The sequence below is a fragment of the Saimiri boliviensis genome, chromosome 5 (genome assembly GCF_048565385.1).
Source record: "Saimiri boliviensis isolate mSaiBol1 chromosome 5, mSaiBol1.pri, whole genome shotgun sequence".
Classification (NCBI taxonomy): Eukaryota; Metazoa; Chordata; class Mammalia; order Primates; family Cebidae; genus Saimiri; species Saimiri boliviensis.
The window spans coordinates 147,597,161-147,610,256 of NC_133453.1; the positions used below are offsets into that span (position 1 = coordinate 147,597,161).

General features: G+C 43.0%; 1 protein-coding gene across 1 annotated transcript; it reads right to left on the bottom strand.

Annotated features, from left to right (window-relative positions):
- Positions 1–8,453: 8,453 nt before the first annotated feature.
- On the bottom strand, positions 8,454–10,455 carry NDN (necdin, MAGE family member). Its single transcript, XM_003944956.4, has one exon. It carries the CDS (start codon positions 10,318–10,320, stop codon positions 9,355–9,357), a length of 966 nt encoding a protein of 321 aa, XP_003945005.1. The 5' UTR covers positions 10,321–10,455; the 3' UTR covers positions 8,454–9,354.
- Positions 10,456–13,096: the final 2,641 nt, after the last annotated feature.

Below are 13,096 nucleotides of genomic sequence, written 5' to 3' on the forward strand. Positions count from 1 at the left end.
TCATTTTCAACTTGTAAGCATTTTACTTCCTTTACCTGTCCTATGAACTGGCTAAAACTTTCATCACCAAGTGGAAAAGGAGTGATAAGAGTGGACATCATACTCTACCCTTCCCTCCAGTATTAGAGGGAAGCATGCAGTTTTTAGTTATTAAACACACTAAGCAATGTTAACCGTAGTAGCAGTTGTTGTTTATTTTATAAGGTGCTTTACCAAGTTGGTGATGCCCTTTTCTGTGCCTAGTTTGTTAAGAATTCTTATTATGCTTCGGAGTTGAATTCTGTCAAATGCCTTTTTTGCATGCATTGATATGATCATGTGTGTTTTTCATCTTAAGATTACAGATATAGTGGATATATTGAGACAGTCTTGCATTTGTGGAACAAATAAGAATAGGGGTACGCTGTACATATTGATAAATTAATTTTCCAATATCTGCTGGAGTCTGCCATGACACATTCTCCTGGAAAACTGCTGCCTTCTCCATTCTGTGGGATACATCTGGGACTGTCCTTCTCCTCATCACTTTCCTTCTCTGTCTTAAATTTTAACTTACCCTGCCACTCCTCTGGAAAAATAGAAGCAGCATCAACTTCCTGCCACAGATACAACAGGTATACATCAATCAGTCATTTCATACTTCATCTCATTCCTATGAAATATGCATTCTCAAAACTGTATAGTAACTCTGTTTGATAATGTAGATCTTACCATGTCAATACTGGTATCTCTCCATTAACCATTGAATACATATGTTGTTTATATTACATCCTGCTTATTCTTAATTCACTAAAGTTTGATTTCTGTTGACATCTATCTTATTGAAGTTCTTCATAAGATGAAAATAATTTCTTTGTGAGTAATTTCAGTGGGCACTTCTTAGTTATTTTATTTTTTCACATCTCAACTAAATTTAATTACTTACTAATCCCACATATGACATTTCTTAAACTACATTCTCTAAATCTCACTAATTCCAAATCTCTTCCCACTGTTTCTTGAGGTTATTTGAGAGTTACCTTTCTGCTTGTCTGTATAATGTGTTTTCTCCTCAATGTTCCATCCTGCACCTCTTCTTTCTCACTCTCCAAGGTTTCGAAACTCCTATGCCTTTAGGAACAAAAGTACCTGAGGATAGCTGGTGTTCATGTCTGAGAGTAAGCAGAAGAGGGCCCGTCCTGCCTAAACTGCTCAGGCAAAGCACAGAATATCTTTGCAAATCCATCCCCTCCCATCCATAGTTTCATGAAATTTTAATCTGCATCTTTTCTTGTGAATTTATCCCTAATCAAATGGACATCTCTGTTTAGGTGCCTGACATTCACGTTAAATTCAAAATATATAAAACTGAACTCATCATCCTTCCACATTAATCTGCTCTCTCTTTTCTGACAAACTCAGTAACTGACACTACACGCAAAATTGTGCATGTCAGAAACCTAGCCATAACCCTGATTCCTCCCTGTTCTTATTTCTAGCATTTCATCAATCATCCATTTTTGTCAATGTAATCCCCAATTATTTCTCAATTTTTCCATTAATTTCCATCTTCATTATTCATTCCCTAGTTAAAGCTACCATTGTCTCTCACCTGAGTGAAAGCTGAACACACGGCATGCCTCTGAACTTGACTTCCTTTATTTCCTTCTCTAATCAGCAGAGATCCTACCAAATGCAAAGATACTCCTCAAATACTTCTGAGAACTCAACAGCATTTGACACTATCGGCCACTTCCTCTGGCTTGAAACGCTGCCATTTTGATTACCATCTCTATCACTCTCCTGGCTTACTTTTCCAGTTTTTAGTCACTGTGGCAGCTTTTCCTTTAATACCGCACGTGGGAATGTTTTAGTCTCCCAGAATACCTGCTCCTAGTTACTCTGTACTTTCTCTCTGGATAAATGGGTTGCTCCACTGCAGGTCTATGATTCTCTATCTTGAATTAGGCCTCTTTATTAATCGTGAACCTTATATCTCTTTTAGGATATGTCACTGAGTGTTTGTATAAACTCTTTACTGTTTTCACTCAAAACCTGTTCTTTACCTCACTTCCCCATTTCATCAAATCACACTTACCACCATGGTATGGTGGCTCACAGCTGTAATCCCAGCATTTTGGAAAGCTGAGGATCACTTGAGCCCAGGAGTTCGAGACCAGCCTGGGCAACATGGTGAGACTCTGGCTTTACAAAAAAAAAAAAAAAAAAAAATACAAAAATTAGCCAGGCGAGGTGGTGTGCACCTATAGTCTCAACTACTTGGGAGGCTGAGATGGGCTGATTGCTTGAGCCCAGGAGGTCAAGGCTGTAGTGAGCCATGATCATGCCACTATACTTCAGCCTGAGCAACAAAGCAAGATTCTGTCCAAAAAAAAAAAAAAAAAAAAAAAAAAAAAAAAAAAAAAAATCAAAATCACACTTACTAGGCACCAAGTGCTCAGGCCTGAAGCCTGAGAGTCAGGATCTAATCTTTTATGTCCCTTACCTATCCATTCTCCATTCCTCAACTGAGCCCCAAATGTACCCTCTTTCGTCATGTCTACATCATCTTTATCTCTTAGCAGACTCTCAACTTTGATGCTTTCCCTTCACAACCTATTCTGAATATACTAGGGAAGGCAATATTTTAAAAACATAATGTCAATTAGATGAGTCTGCAATGAGTTAGTGGTTTTCATTTACTCTTTAAATACAATCTGCCTGCTTACCCTAGCCTGCAGGGCTGTCCGGATGCCTTCCCCTCTCCTGGTTCTGAGCCTTTCTTCCCTCTTCCCAAACCCAGAAAGCACCACCATGATTAGTATGATTTCTTGAGCAAATAACAAAACTGGCTTATAAATAACAAGCTCGCTTTTTTTAAAATTATACATTTTTTTTTCTGAGATAACTGGAAATGCCAAAGTGGTACAAACTTCAGAGCCAAAAGCTCTAATTCTATTCTCATGACCATTGCCATAAAATGAATGGAAGTTCTAATCTACATGACCTGATTGCCCAGAACGGATTAAGTTCCCATGTCTAATCTAAGCACTGCAGCAAGGAGATAGAATTACTCTGCTTGTCATAACCCATCTGTTGTCAGTAACACCCCAAAATGCGTACCAGACACAGAATGGGAGATGAAAAAGGAATTTTTGGAGCCTTTTCCAGTTAGGGATGTTTTGAGCTTCACAAAGCAAGCAAAAAACCCACATGACAATAGCTTTAAAAAATGGGATTTTATTTTACATGTCAAAAACTCTAGATACAAGTAGGTGGTTATTGGTACTTGTTCTGCAGTTTGTAGATGTCAAGCTTAACCTCTCTATGATTCTTTTGGCTGTTTTTATACTGTCATCACAGGAGCAACAATAGCTCCCGACTTTCCTTACACATTCCCAGAAAGAGAAAATGATGTAGTAAGGAAAACCACAGAGAGACTTCTCTGTATATGTCTCAACTAGAACACAGCTGAAAGACCAAGAAGTTTAATATTTAACTCGTGCAGCCTCAGCAGTGGAGACAGACAAGAAAAGAGTATTTGGTGTTGCATGCTGCTCAGCCGATTTATAATGCTATTTCTCGTGATACAGGCCACTGTAAAATCTAGTTACTTCACTCTGGGCCTTCATATATATATGTATACATGTGATATATCTGTATATATGCAATATATATTCAAATATTTGTGATATATACATTATATATATATATATATATATATATATATATATATATATATCTGCCTGGATTTATCTTGATCTTATCTCTGATCTTTGCTAACTCTCTTGTTATCCTTCAACTATCGGCTTAAATTTTACCTTTTCAGAAAATTATTTCCTGGTCATCCTGCCTTACTTTGTCTTCTCAACCATTCTATATCACTTTAACCAAGTCATTTCTTTAAATAAAACTTTTTTTGTAGAGATGAGGGGTCTTGCTATGTTTCCCAGGTTGGGCTCAAACTCCTGGCTTCAAGCAATTCTCACAGATTATCCTCCCAAAGTGTTGGGATTACAGATATGAGCCACTGTGCTTGACTCATTTTTTTCATATATCTTATTCAATCATCTAACTTGTATTTAAGGTTTTGTTTGTACCTTTTTATTGTGCTCTATCAATTCGAAGTTTATAAATAAACTGCTTGAGGCCAAGAACCATCTTGTTTAATTTAGCATATTGTACCAGTCCCCAGCAAAAGTCAGCTATATAGTTGAAGTGCAATAAATCTCTATTGAATAAATACATAAACAGAATAATTTATACAGCAAACAGGAATCTGTAAGGTTTTTTAGTATAAAATTGGTGGGCTAATAGAAGAGATATGAAACTCTTTAGATAGGGGAAAATAATGTAATGTAGTTAAGGGTTCCAAACCCTGAGTAGCTGAACCAAAGAATAGTTGGGAAAATGAAGAGTTAAAGAGGGATGTTTAAGATCCCTCCTTGGAAAGCAGACAACAGCAGCAACAAAACACTAAAGGTGGCTGATCAAAAGAAGGCTATCCTTCAGCGTGGCTCCTTCTACATCTGTTAGTCTTTCACGTGATTCATGTTAGCCCTCTTCTTTGTCACATCTTTGAGGAAATTGACTGTATCTTCCGCCAACATGTGTTTTTTCCCCCTAACCTCTAACCAATTCTGAAATTCGTTTACTTTTACTCTCCTTTTTACTCTGTTTATTTTGAGAAACTCGTTTTATAGCCCCATAGGTTTGTGTGTGTGGTCACACAGCAGATCCCCAGACACAAAGAGAGCCTCCTCCCAACTTCACCCTTCCACACACCGCTTTCACGTAGTTAATTGCTTCTTATCGTATAGAACTAATTTATGCCTCACCTCTCTAGGACAGTCTGAGTCATGTGCACCTGTTTGTGCCTCTTTAGGCCCCGCACTTCTCCTAGGATGGCACTCACCGCACTGAAGTGTAATTATTTTTATTCACCTGCTTCTTTCAATTCAGTGAATGCTTGGCGAGCACAGGACAATGTCTATTCTGTTCACTCTTGCATCCGTAACTCCTAGCCCTACATCTGCAGCATATTAGGCACTCAGTACGCACTCTGCGTGAATGCATAAAATAGCAAGTAGCAATTTACACAACTATAGCAGGGTCCAAGGACGCAGATTTCAATTCGCTTTTGCTAATACAGGGTATCTGTTTTTATTACACCTTCCATCAATTCACATACACAAAGTATCTTTACTTAATAAGTGAGATTGTATTTGTTTTTTATTTTCTCATTTGGTGTTTGTTTTTACTATTGAGGCACTGACCTCTCTGTATCCTTGCCCTTTATCTAGTCCTTTATCTAGTAAGGAGTTGTTAAAGCTGTCCTTGCCCTGTATCTTGTCCTTTATCCAGTAAGAAGCTGTTTATTGTACTGTTTTTCCTTCTTAAAATACTACTAGGTATTGGGTTATTTTGTTAGAGTGTAGCAATGATTCTTGAAACAAGTTTTTGCGTCCGTTGTTTATCTGCATTGTTTTTCTTTCTTTCACTAATTTCGACTTATCTACATTACCTCCACTTTACTTATTGTTGTTTTCTTGAGATGGAGTCTTGCTCTGTCACCCAGGCTGGAGTGCAGTGGCACGATCTCGGCTCACTGAAACCTTCAACTCCCAGGTTCAAGGGATTCTCCTGCCTTAGCCTCCCTAGTAGCTGAGACTACAGGCATGCACCACCATGCCCAGCTAATTTTTGCGGTTTTAGTAGAGATGGAGTTTCACCATGGCCAGGCATGTTGGCCAGGCTGGTCTTGAACTTCTGACCTCAAGTGATCCACCCATCTCGATCTCCCAAAGTGGTGAGCTTACAGACGTGAGCCACCACGCCTGGCCTATATTACCTCTACTTTAAAGGTAATTGTTATTGGCCACATGTGGTTTTGTTTTCCTGTGTGGATGGGTAGGACTTTTAAAAATATTTTCAGTCACTTAATATGTGTAACAAATATTTATTAAGTGCATCTAGTATGCCCCGTCCCTACATCAAGTATCAAGGAAATAATGAACAGGACACAGACAATTCTAACACTTAAGGATCTAACAATCCAGGAGAGAAATAAAACACACATAATTATAAATAGCAGGTGTATTCTGGTTGTGTTTAGAACATGGCTGTGCTTAGAGATCAGCGAGAGTGTTCTCCCAGGAAATAGTGTTCATGAGTTGGTCAGGTTAAGACTTGAGTTGGAGAAGGACATATTAGGGTTTTCAAGTACAGGAAATATTTGACTGCATCAGAAGTTCATTTAAAACACTTCTATTTAATAATAATACTGCTTAAAGTTATTTATTTCCTCTCAGGACAGCTTACACTAGGTGTCTTTATATTTTATATTAAATTTACAAAGATTACTTTTCCCTTCATGTCTTTAATAAAATGAAATTAACCAATTGAAATATATATGCAGGTGTTTGTGGAGAAATGAGGTTCCAGTTGGCAGGTGAAAGGTCACATGGTATGGGGAATTAGGAAAGCCTCTCCCACCCATAGCAGTCTGGGCTTTACCACACTGTCATCTTGGACTGGAGCACTGAGGACCTGCTGACCCCTTCCCGATTTACCTATCCCAGGACTTTGTAGGTGAATCTTTTGGTAAATATTTAACAAACTCTCCATTCTTTCCATTTAGAGCCCAGCATGAAAATACAAGAGAGCTGCTGAGTGCTCTCTCCCCATCCCTCAAGCTGCTCTCGCTGCAGGATCAGATGTCATGAAGTAAACTCATTTCACACCTGGAAGCCTTTTTCTCTAGTTCTGGCTGCCTCCTTGAGAGCATCAGGAACGAGTCGCTCTGCCCCATGCCCTGCCAGGGTAAGCTCCTCCTTTCTCATATTCTGTTTCTTCTGCAAAGGCTAGGTCCTCTATGGCCTGGCTAGGGTGCCTGTGTGAGTGAGCTTGGGTAAGCTTCGAAAGGGTGGTTCTCTGTGCCTCTCACGGCAGAGAGGAAGGTGGACACAGCTCAAGGAGTTAAATGGGGACGTAAGGGAACTGTTTGCCTCGTGATTTCTGGGCTTGACTGCAAGAAGTGCACGGGGTTACAGGGTTACAGCTCCTGCAAGGCATCATTCCAGCAGTGAGGGAACTATTAGGGCATTAGAGAAAATGACTAGCACCATGCATGGCAGGAACAACAGCCCATAGTCCTATTCCAGAAATGAAACGTCCTGTATATCCCCACAATTTTGAATGATAAGGGGCAGATTTATTTTGATTCTGGAAAAACTTTTTGGTGGATTGTGGGGTGGTAAGATTTCTAAACAATCTTAACACTTCTGGACAGGTGAGACATGCACATTGTCTCTGTGTAAGAGGTGCCATCAAAGCCAGGCCACCCCTGCCTGGGTTATTGAAGAAATGTCCCCCTTTCCCTGCAGGACCCCCTTGAAAGACTTCTCAGAAAGCTTTCTAAACTGTGACGGATTTCATCTCAGCATGCACAGGGACTTCCTAAGCATTTCCAGCACCTGCCCCAACCTGTTAAGTAATGCCACTAAGTGTTGGGAATTCCAGCTCCCAGTCAAAATTATAATTCCTTTGCCCCAGTAAGACTCCCAGTTTACTTCTTTGGGTGTTACGTGAGGCCTGTCCTCTTTATTACCCATTTTCCCCAGAAAACTTTCTGGCTTTGGCCAAATGGTCTTTCCCATTCCTTTGTAGTTTAAAGGACTTTTGGTCTTATTAAAGCCCCTTTTCTTCCCCTTAACCCCTGCAGGACTGAAAATTCACAATGAGATTTTTCTTGGGGCATTGCCCCTAGAGCCCACCTGAAGCCCATCCCATCCTCTGAGGATTACCTCGTGGCTCACCGCAACTCAAGGGCTGTGAGGTCACAGATATCCTGATGGGCAACCCCACCTCCCTCTCCCAGGTGTTTTGTGTGTTTGTCAGAGAAAGCATCTTTACCTCCAACCCTCAAGAAACATTGTTTCAAATCCTGGCTTCACTGCTAAACAAGAATGAATATCACTTTGTTACGTTAATCTCTCTGAAGAAAAATTTTTTGGCTGAAAATTCCAAAAACCAGATGAGTATTTCTTAATTTGCACAGTCAGAATAATCTTGCTTTTTCAAAAATATTGTGAGAACTAGAAATATAAAATTCCTAGCCTCTCTATATGTGTGGCCCATGAACTCATGTGAGTGTGAGAGGGGAGTTGGGAGTGTGGGCTCCCACATAAAATTTAAAAGTAAGTTTGAAAACAAATAACCTAAAAGCCACAGGGTATATGGGGGATTGTAGGCAGGTGGGGACAAATGTGGGCTCTGGATTCATTCTGAGTTGAAGTGCCAGCTCCTTTTCTTATTAACCTTTACAAGCTATGGAAAGTTAATGACCTTAATTATTCCTGTGTTTACTCCATGCTGCAAAGGCAGTAGATGCTTGCCTGACAGGCCTATTGTGAGGATTAAATAAAACGGGAAAAATACGTATTAGGGCTTAGTACAATGTCTCACTCTTTAAGTGCCCACAAGACATTTATTAATTTTGATAAAATATAGAAACTTAAGGGAAGGAAATTCTTTTTTGTTTTTATTCCCATATGATGTGATTATGGACAATCATACTGCTTTGTTTTTATACTTTATATTTGCACATGTTTTTGAAATAAACAGTTACATTTAAAGACAATAAAACTATAAACTTCACAAATTTAGGAGTAATCACGAGTAGCAATTTTTCCCACCCTATCAGGGAAAACAGTTACATCTGTACACATTGTAAAATAGAATTGTCTCATTCCCAATCATAGTCCTCTGTTAAAATGGTAAGAGTACACTTTTCCAAAAATGATTGTATCACAAGAATCTTTAATGTTTACTTTACAGTTGACTCACGGTGGGGTTGTATATGTGTTTAGTAAATTGTGCCAAGTGCTCACATTGAGACCAGTCCAGTTCAAACCAGTTTACTCCACGAGAATGTCTTCTGTGCCCAGCAAGGTCATGAAGGGCCTTGACTTTTCTCTTGGTTTGGCCAGCTTTGCTGGTGAGTTCTTCCAAACTCTGCAGGAGCAGTCTACCCCAACCCACATCATCAGTCCCATATAAAAGAATAAGATGGAAACTTTCTCAATGTACTTCATCAGTTTAGCCTGTCTCAGGTACAAAACTCCAAGAAAGGTAGCACAAAAGCGAAAGCACCAACCAAGCTTACATATAAACAAACATGCATACATCCTAAATACTACACCATAGTACCCAAATGAATACAACATTGCATTAAAGGTATAAAAGCACTGTACTGAAAACTTAAAAGTTACACGGGAATACTGCACTGTGAATCCTGAACACTCTAATGACCCACCCCCACCCTTCCACAGCCCTGGTGAGGGTCAGAAAGCATTCATCTGCCTCCAGACCTTGCTAGTCCTCGGAGACACTGTTGCGGGGGCAGTGGTCAGCGGGATTAGCCTCCCGCAGAGCTCTGGCTTCCTCCAGAGCTTCTCTGTATCGGGAGGGCCAGGCCTGGGGGTCTTTCTTAAAGACCCTGGCCAGGAACTCCATGATTTGCATCTTGGTGATTTCACGGCTGGCCCGGGAGCCCCAGAAGAACTCGTACTCTGGCGGCTCCACGTACGGGACGCGCTGGTACTTCAGGTAATTCTGCTGGACGAACTCCTCGGTGATGAGCTTTCGCACATCCCCGAAGGTGGAGTGCTTCTTCCAGGGCCGCAGCCCCAGGATGCGCAGCACGTTCCAGACGGCGCTCTCTCTGGCGCCGCGGCCCTTCACGTAGATGAGGCTCAGGATCATGAGCAGGAGGCCAGTCATGGGCATGCGGTTGCTCAGCGCCACCCTGTCCAGCTCCTCCGGCTCCAGCGCTTTGACCAGCGCAAACTCCATGGTGTGGAAGCTGGTCAGCCTCAGGTGCAGCCCGAACACCCGGGCGAGGATGAGGCTGGTGCGCCGCAGGATGCTCCTGCACCACTTCTTGTAGCTGCCGATGACATCCTTCACCATGTCTGGAAACCAGATGACCATCTTCTTCTGGTCCTTGACCAGCACGTACCACATGAGCTCGTGCGCCTTCTGCACCAGCTGCGCCGGGGCGGGCGGCGCCGGGCCGGGCTGGGCCGCGCTCGGGGACTGGTGGGCGCGGCCCTCCTCTGCGGCCTCCAGCAAGGCCTTCGGGTCCTCCTCTTCGCTCGGGGCCTGGGGCGGCGGCACGGCCTGCGGGGCAGCCGTCGGGCCTAGGGGAGGGCTCTGCGGCTCCGCCAGGGTCTCGGACGGAGGAACCCCCCCCGGAACCCCAGGGCTGCTCTGCGCCTCGGAGCTGGGGGCCTCGGCTGCAAAGTCAGCGTCGCTCAGATCCTTACTTTGCTCTGACATGTCTGCGCCGTCTGGCAAGGGCAGGGCCTCCGCGTCCAGGAGCTCCTCGAGCCTGCGCTCCCTCGGCGGACTCCTGGAGAGGAAGTGCGCGTTGCTGCGCGCGGCGCCTTCCGCAGCGGCAGGCAGGGCGGGGCGGCGGCGGGACGCGGCACTGCGCCTGCGCGACCGCGGCCGGGGCGGGCGGCCGGGGTGGGCGGGGCCGCGAGGGGCCCCGACGGGGAGGGTCCGCGGTGAGGCGTCACCTGCCGGGACCGCGTTCCGGGGTTTCCTGTTCCGGCTGAGGAAGTTCGGGGAAGGAGAGGAGGGAGATGGATGCCTGAGGAGAAGGGGCAAGTTTAGGGGAGAGATGGTCACTCAGGTTCTGGGGACGCTGGGCTCGAGTTGCTTGGGAAAGGCTCGCCTGGGTAGATCCAGAATTAAGTTGACTGGGAGGGTCCCAGAGAAAGGCCTGGGCGGCTGTGCAGACTGGAGCTTTATGTGAACGAGTGAGAGGAACAGTCGGGCTGTCAGAGAACATGTGCAAACTGTAAAGTGCATGTCTGAGGTGAGAATCCTGAGAAATTCCAACCAAAAAATTGATCGACTCCCGCCCTACCAAATCAGAGGGGTTATAACAAAAGGAGAAATGGGGTTGTAAGTCAAGGAGAAATGCAGTGTGTCGTGAATGGAATTTCCTATCCGCGTGAACTATGAACTTGTTACGTAGGCAGTGGAGTTGGACCGTCATGAATGCTTTAATGGGCGTAGATTTGGCTTCTACGCTTCCGTTGAGTCACTTTGATTCCATTTTATTTTATTTTTCGATGCTTAGGCCATAACAGAAGGATTGTCATATCTCTTAGCACAAACTCGATGATAATGCCTTTTTCCCTCTGCGCATTCTCCTATTCACCTTCTCCCAGGACCTTCCCTGAAGCTACTGAGTCCTCCATGTTGGAGGCCACACCCAAATCTTTCCTTCCTGAGATTTCCAAAAAGATACAGGTCCCATGGCTAATATCTGGCAGTGTCTCAGATGACCAAAAGGTAGCAGGGGCAATATATGGTTAGCCCTGTTTTCCAAGTATGGAAAACAGATTCCCAGTGGGCAAAGACAAAGCTGTCACTCCTAGAGGCTGTCCATGAAAAAAGGGGTCATTGTTGGAGCCTCTGCAACCAGGGGCTTCCATGCTGCTTCTGCATCCTTGGTCTGGGTTCATGTGGTCCTTCAGCTCTTCCTGGGTTTCCTCTCATCAGCAGCTTCTTGAATATGTTTTCTCGAGTCTAGTTATTGCCACTTGAAGCCCAAAGCATATTTAAAAATTGTCTTGACATGTCTAGAGTCCTCGCTGTGAGTATATACCTTTTCTCATTTGTCACTTTATTTTTCCTCAAGCAGGTTAATGTTGAAGGATTTTCTGTGCCTTCTCTGGTTGGGTTGACATGCACGTGGCTCTTTTGACAGGGCCATGCCCACACCAGTCCCTCCAACAGGACTCTTTGATCTCTTTAGCGTCCCACTTCACCAGGATAATTCCTAGATATCAGTCTTAGTTGGAATTATTTCAACACTTTTCTCCTCCTTCTCCTCTTCCTCCTCCTCCACATCCACCTCCTCTTCTTTCTATCTACTTCTTCTTCTCTTTCCTCTATTTATGGATATCTACCATTTTCTTGGGAACACCTTACAGAAGAGTGCCAGTTTTACTTGTCGTTTTTAAGAATGTCTCTTGAACAGACTTATTGTCACCATGCTTCTTAAATATAATCCTCATTTCTTGCATTTAAATCTCTGTCAGTATTCTTCTTTATTTTGTTTGGGTAGGTATTATTTTTTCACTATTTAAATAAAATATTTAGGCCAGGTGCAGTGGCTCATACCTGTAATCCCAGCACTTTGGGAGGCTGAGGCAGGCAGATCACCTGAGGTCAGGAGGTCGAGACCAGCGTGGCCAATATGGCAAAATCCCATTTCTACTAAAAATACAAAAATTAGCTGAGTGTGGTGACAGGTACCTGTAATCCCAGCTACTTGGCAAGGCTGAGGCAGGAGAATTGCTTGAACCCAACAGGTGAAGGTTGTAGTCAGATGAGATTGTGCCACTGCACTCCAGTCTGGGCAAGAGTGAGACTGTCTCAAAAATTAAATAAATAAATAAAATATTTAGTTTATTTGATATATTTTTTCATAATAAAAGTGTTTGAACCTACTATTTAAATCTCAACTTGGCTTTGGCCATGGGCCATGATTTTTAAAATTGTGATGTCATTAAAACTACATCTTATGGTGTTAGGTCTGATGTTTAAGTCTTTAATCCATCTGGAGTTAATTTTGGTGTAAGGTGTCAGGAAGGGGTCCTGTTTCTGCTTTCTGCACATGGCTAGCCAGTTTTTCCAACACCGTTTATTAAACAGGGAATCCTTTCCCCATTGCTTGTTTTTGTCAGGTTTGTCGAAGATCAGATGGTTGTGGGTATGTTGTATTTCCTCTGAGGCCTCTGTTCTCTTCCATTGGTCTATATCTCTGTTTTGGTACCAGTACCATGCTGTTTTGATTACTGTAGCCTTGTAGTATAGTTTGAAATCCGGTAGTGTGATGCCTCCTGCTTTGTTCTTTTTGCTTAGAATTGACTTGGCTATGCGGGCTCTCTTTTGGTTCCCAAATGCCCAACGATGATAGACTGGATAGGGAAAATGTGGTACATATACACCATGGAATATTACGCAGCCATCAAAAACGATGAGTTCACGTCCTTTGTAGGGACATGGATGAACCTGGAAACCATCATTCTCAGCA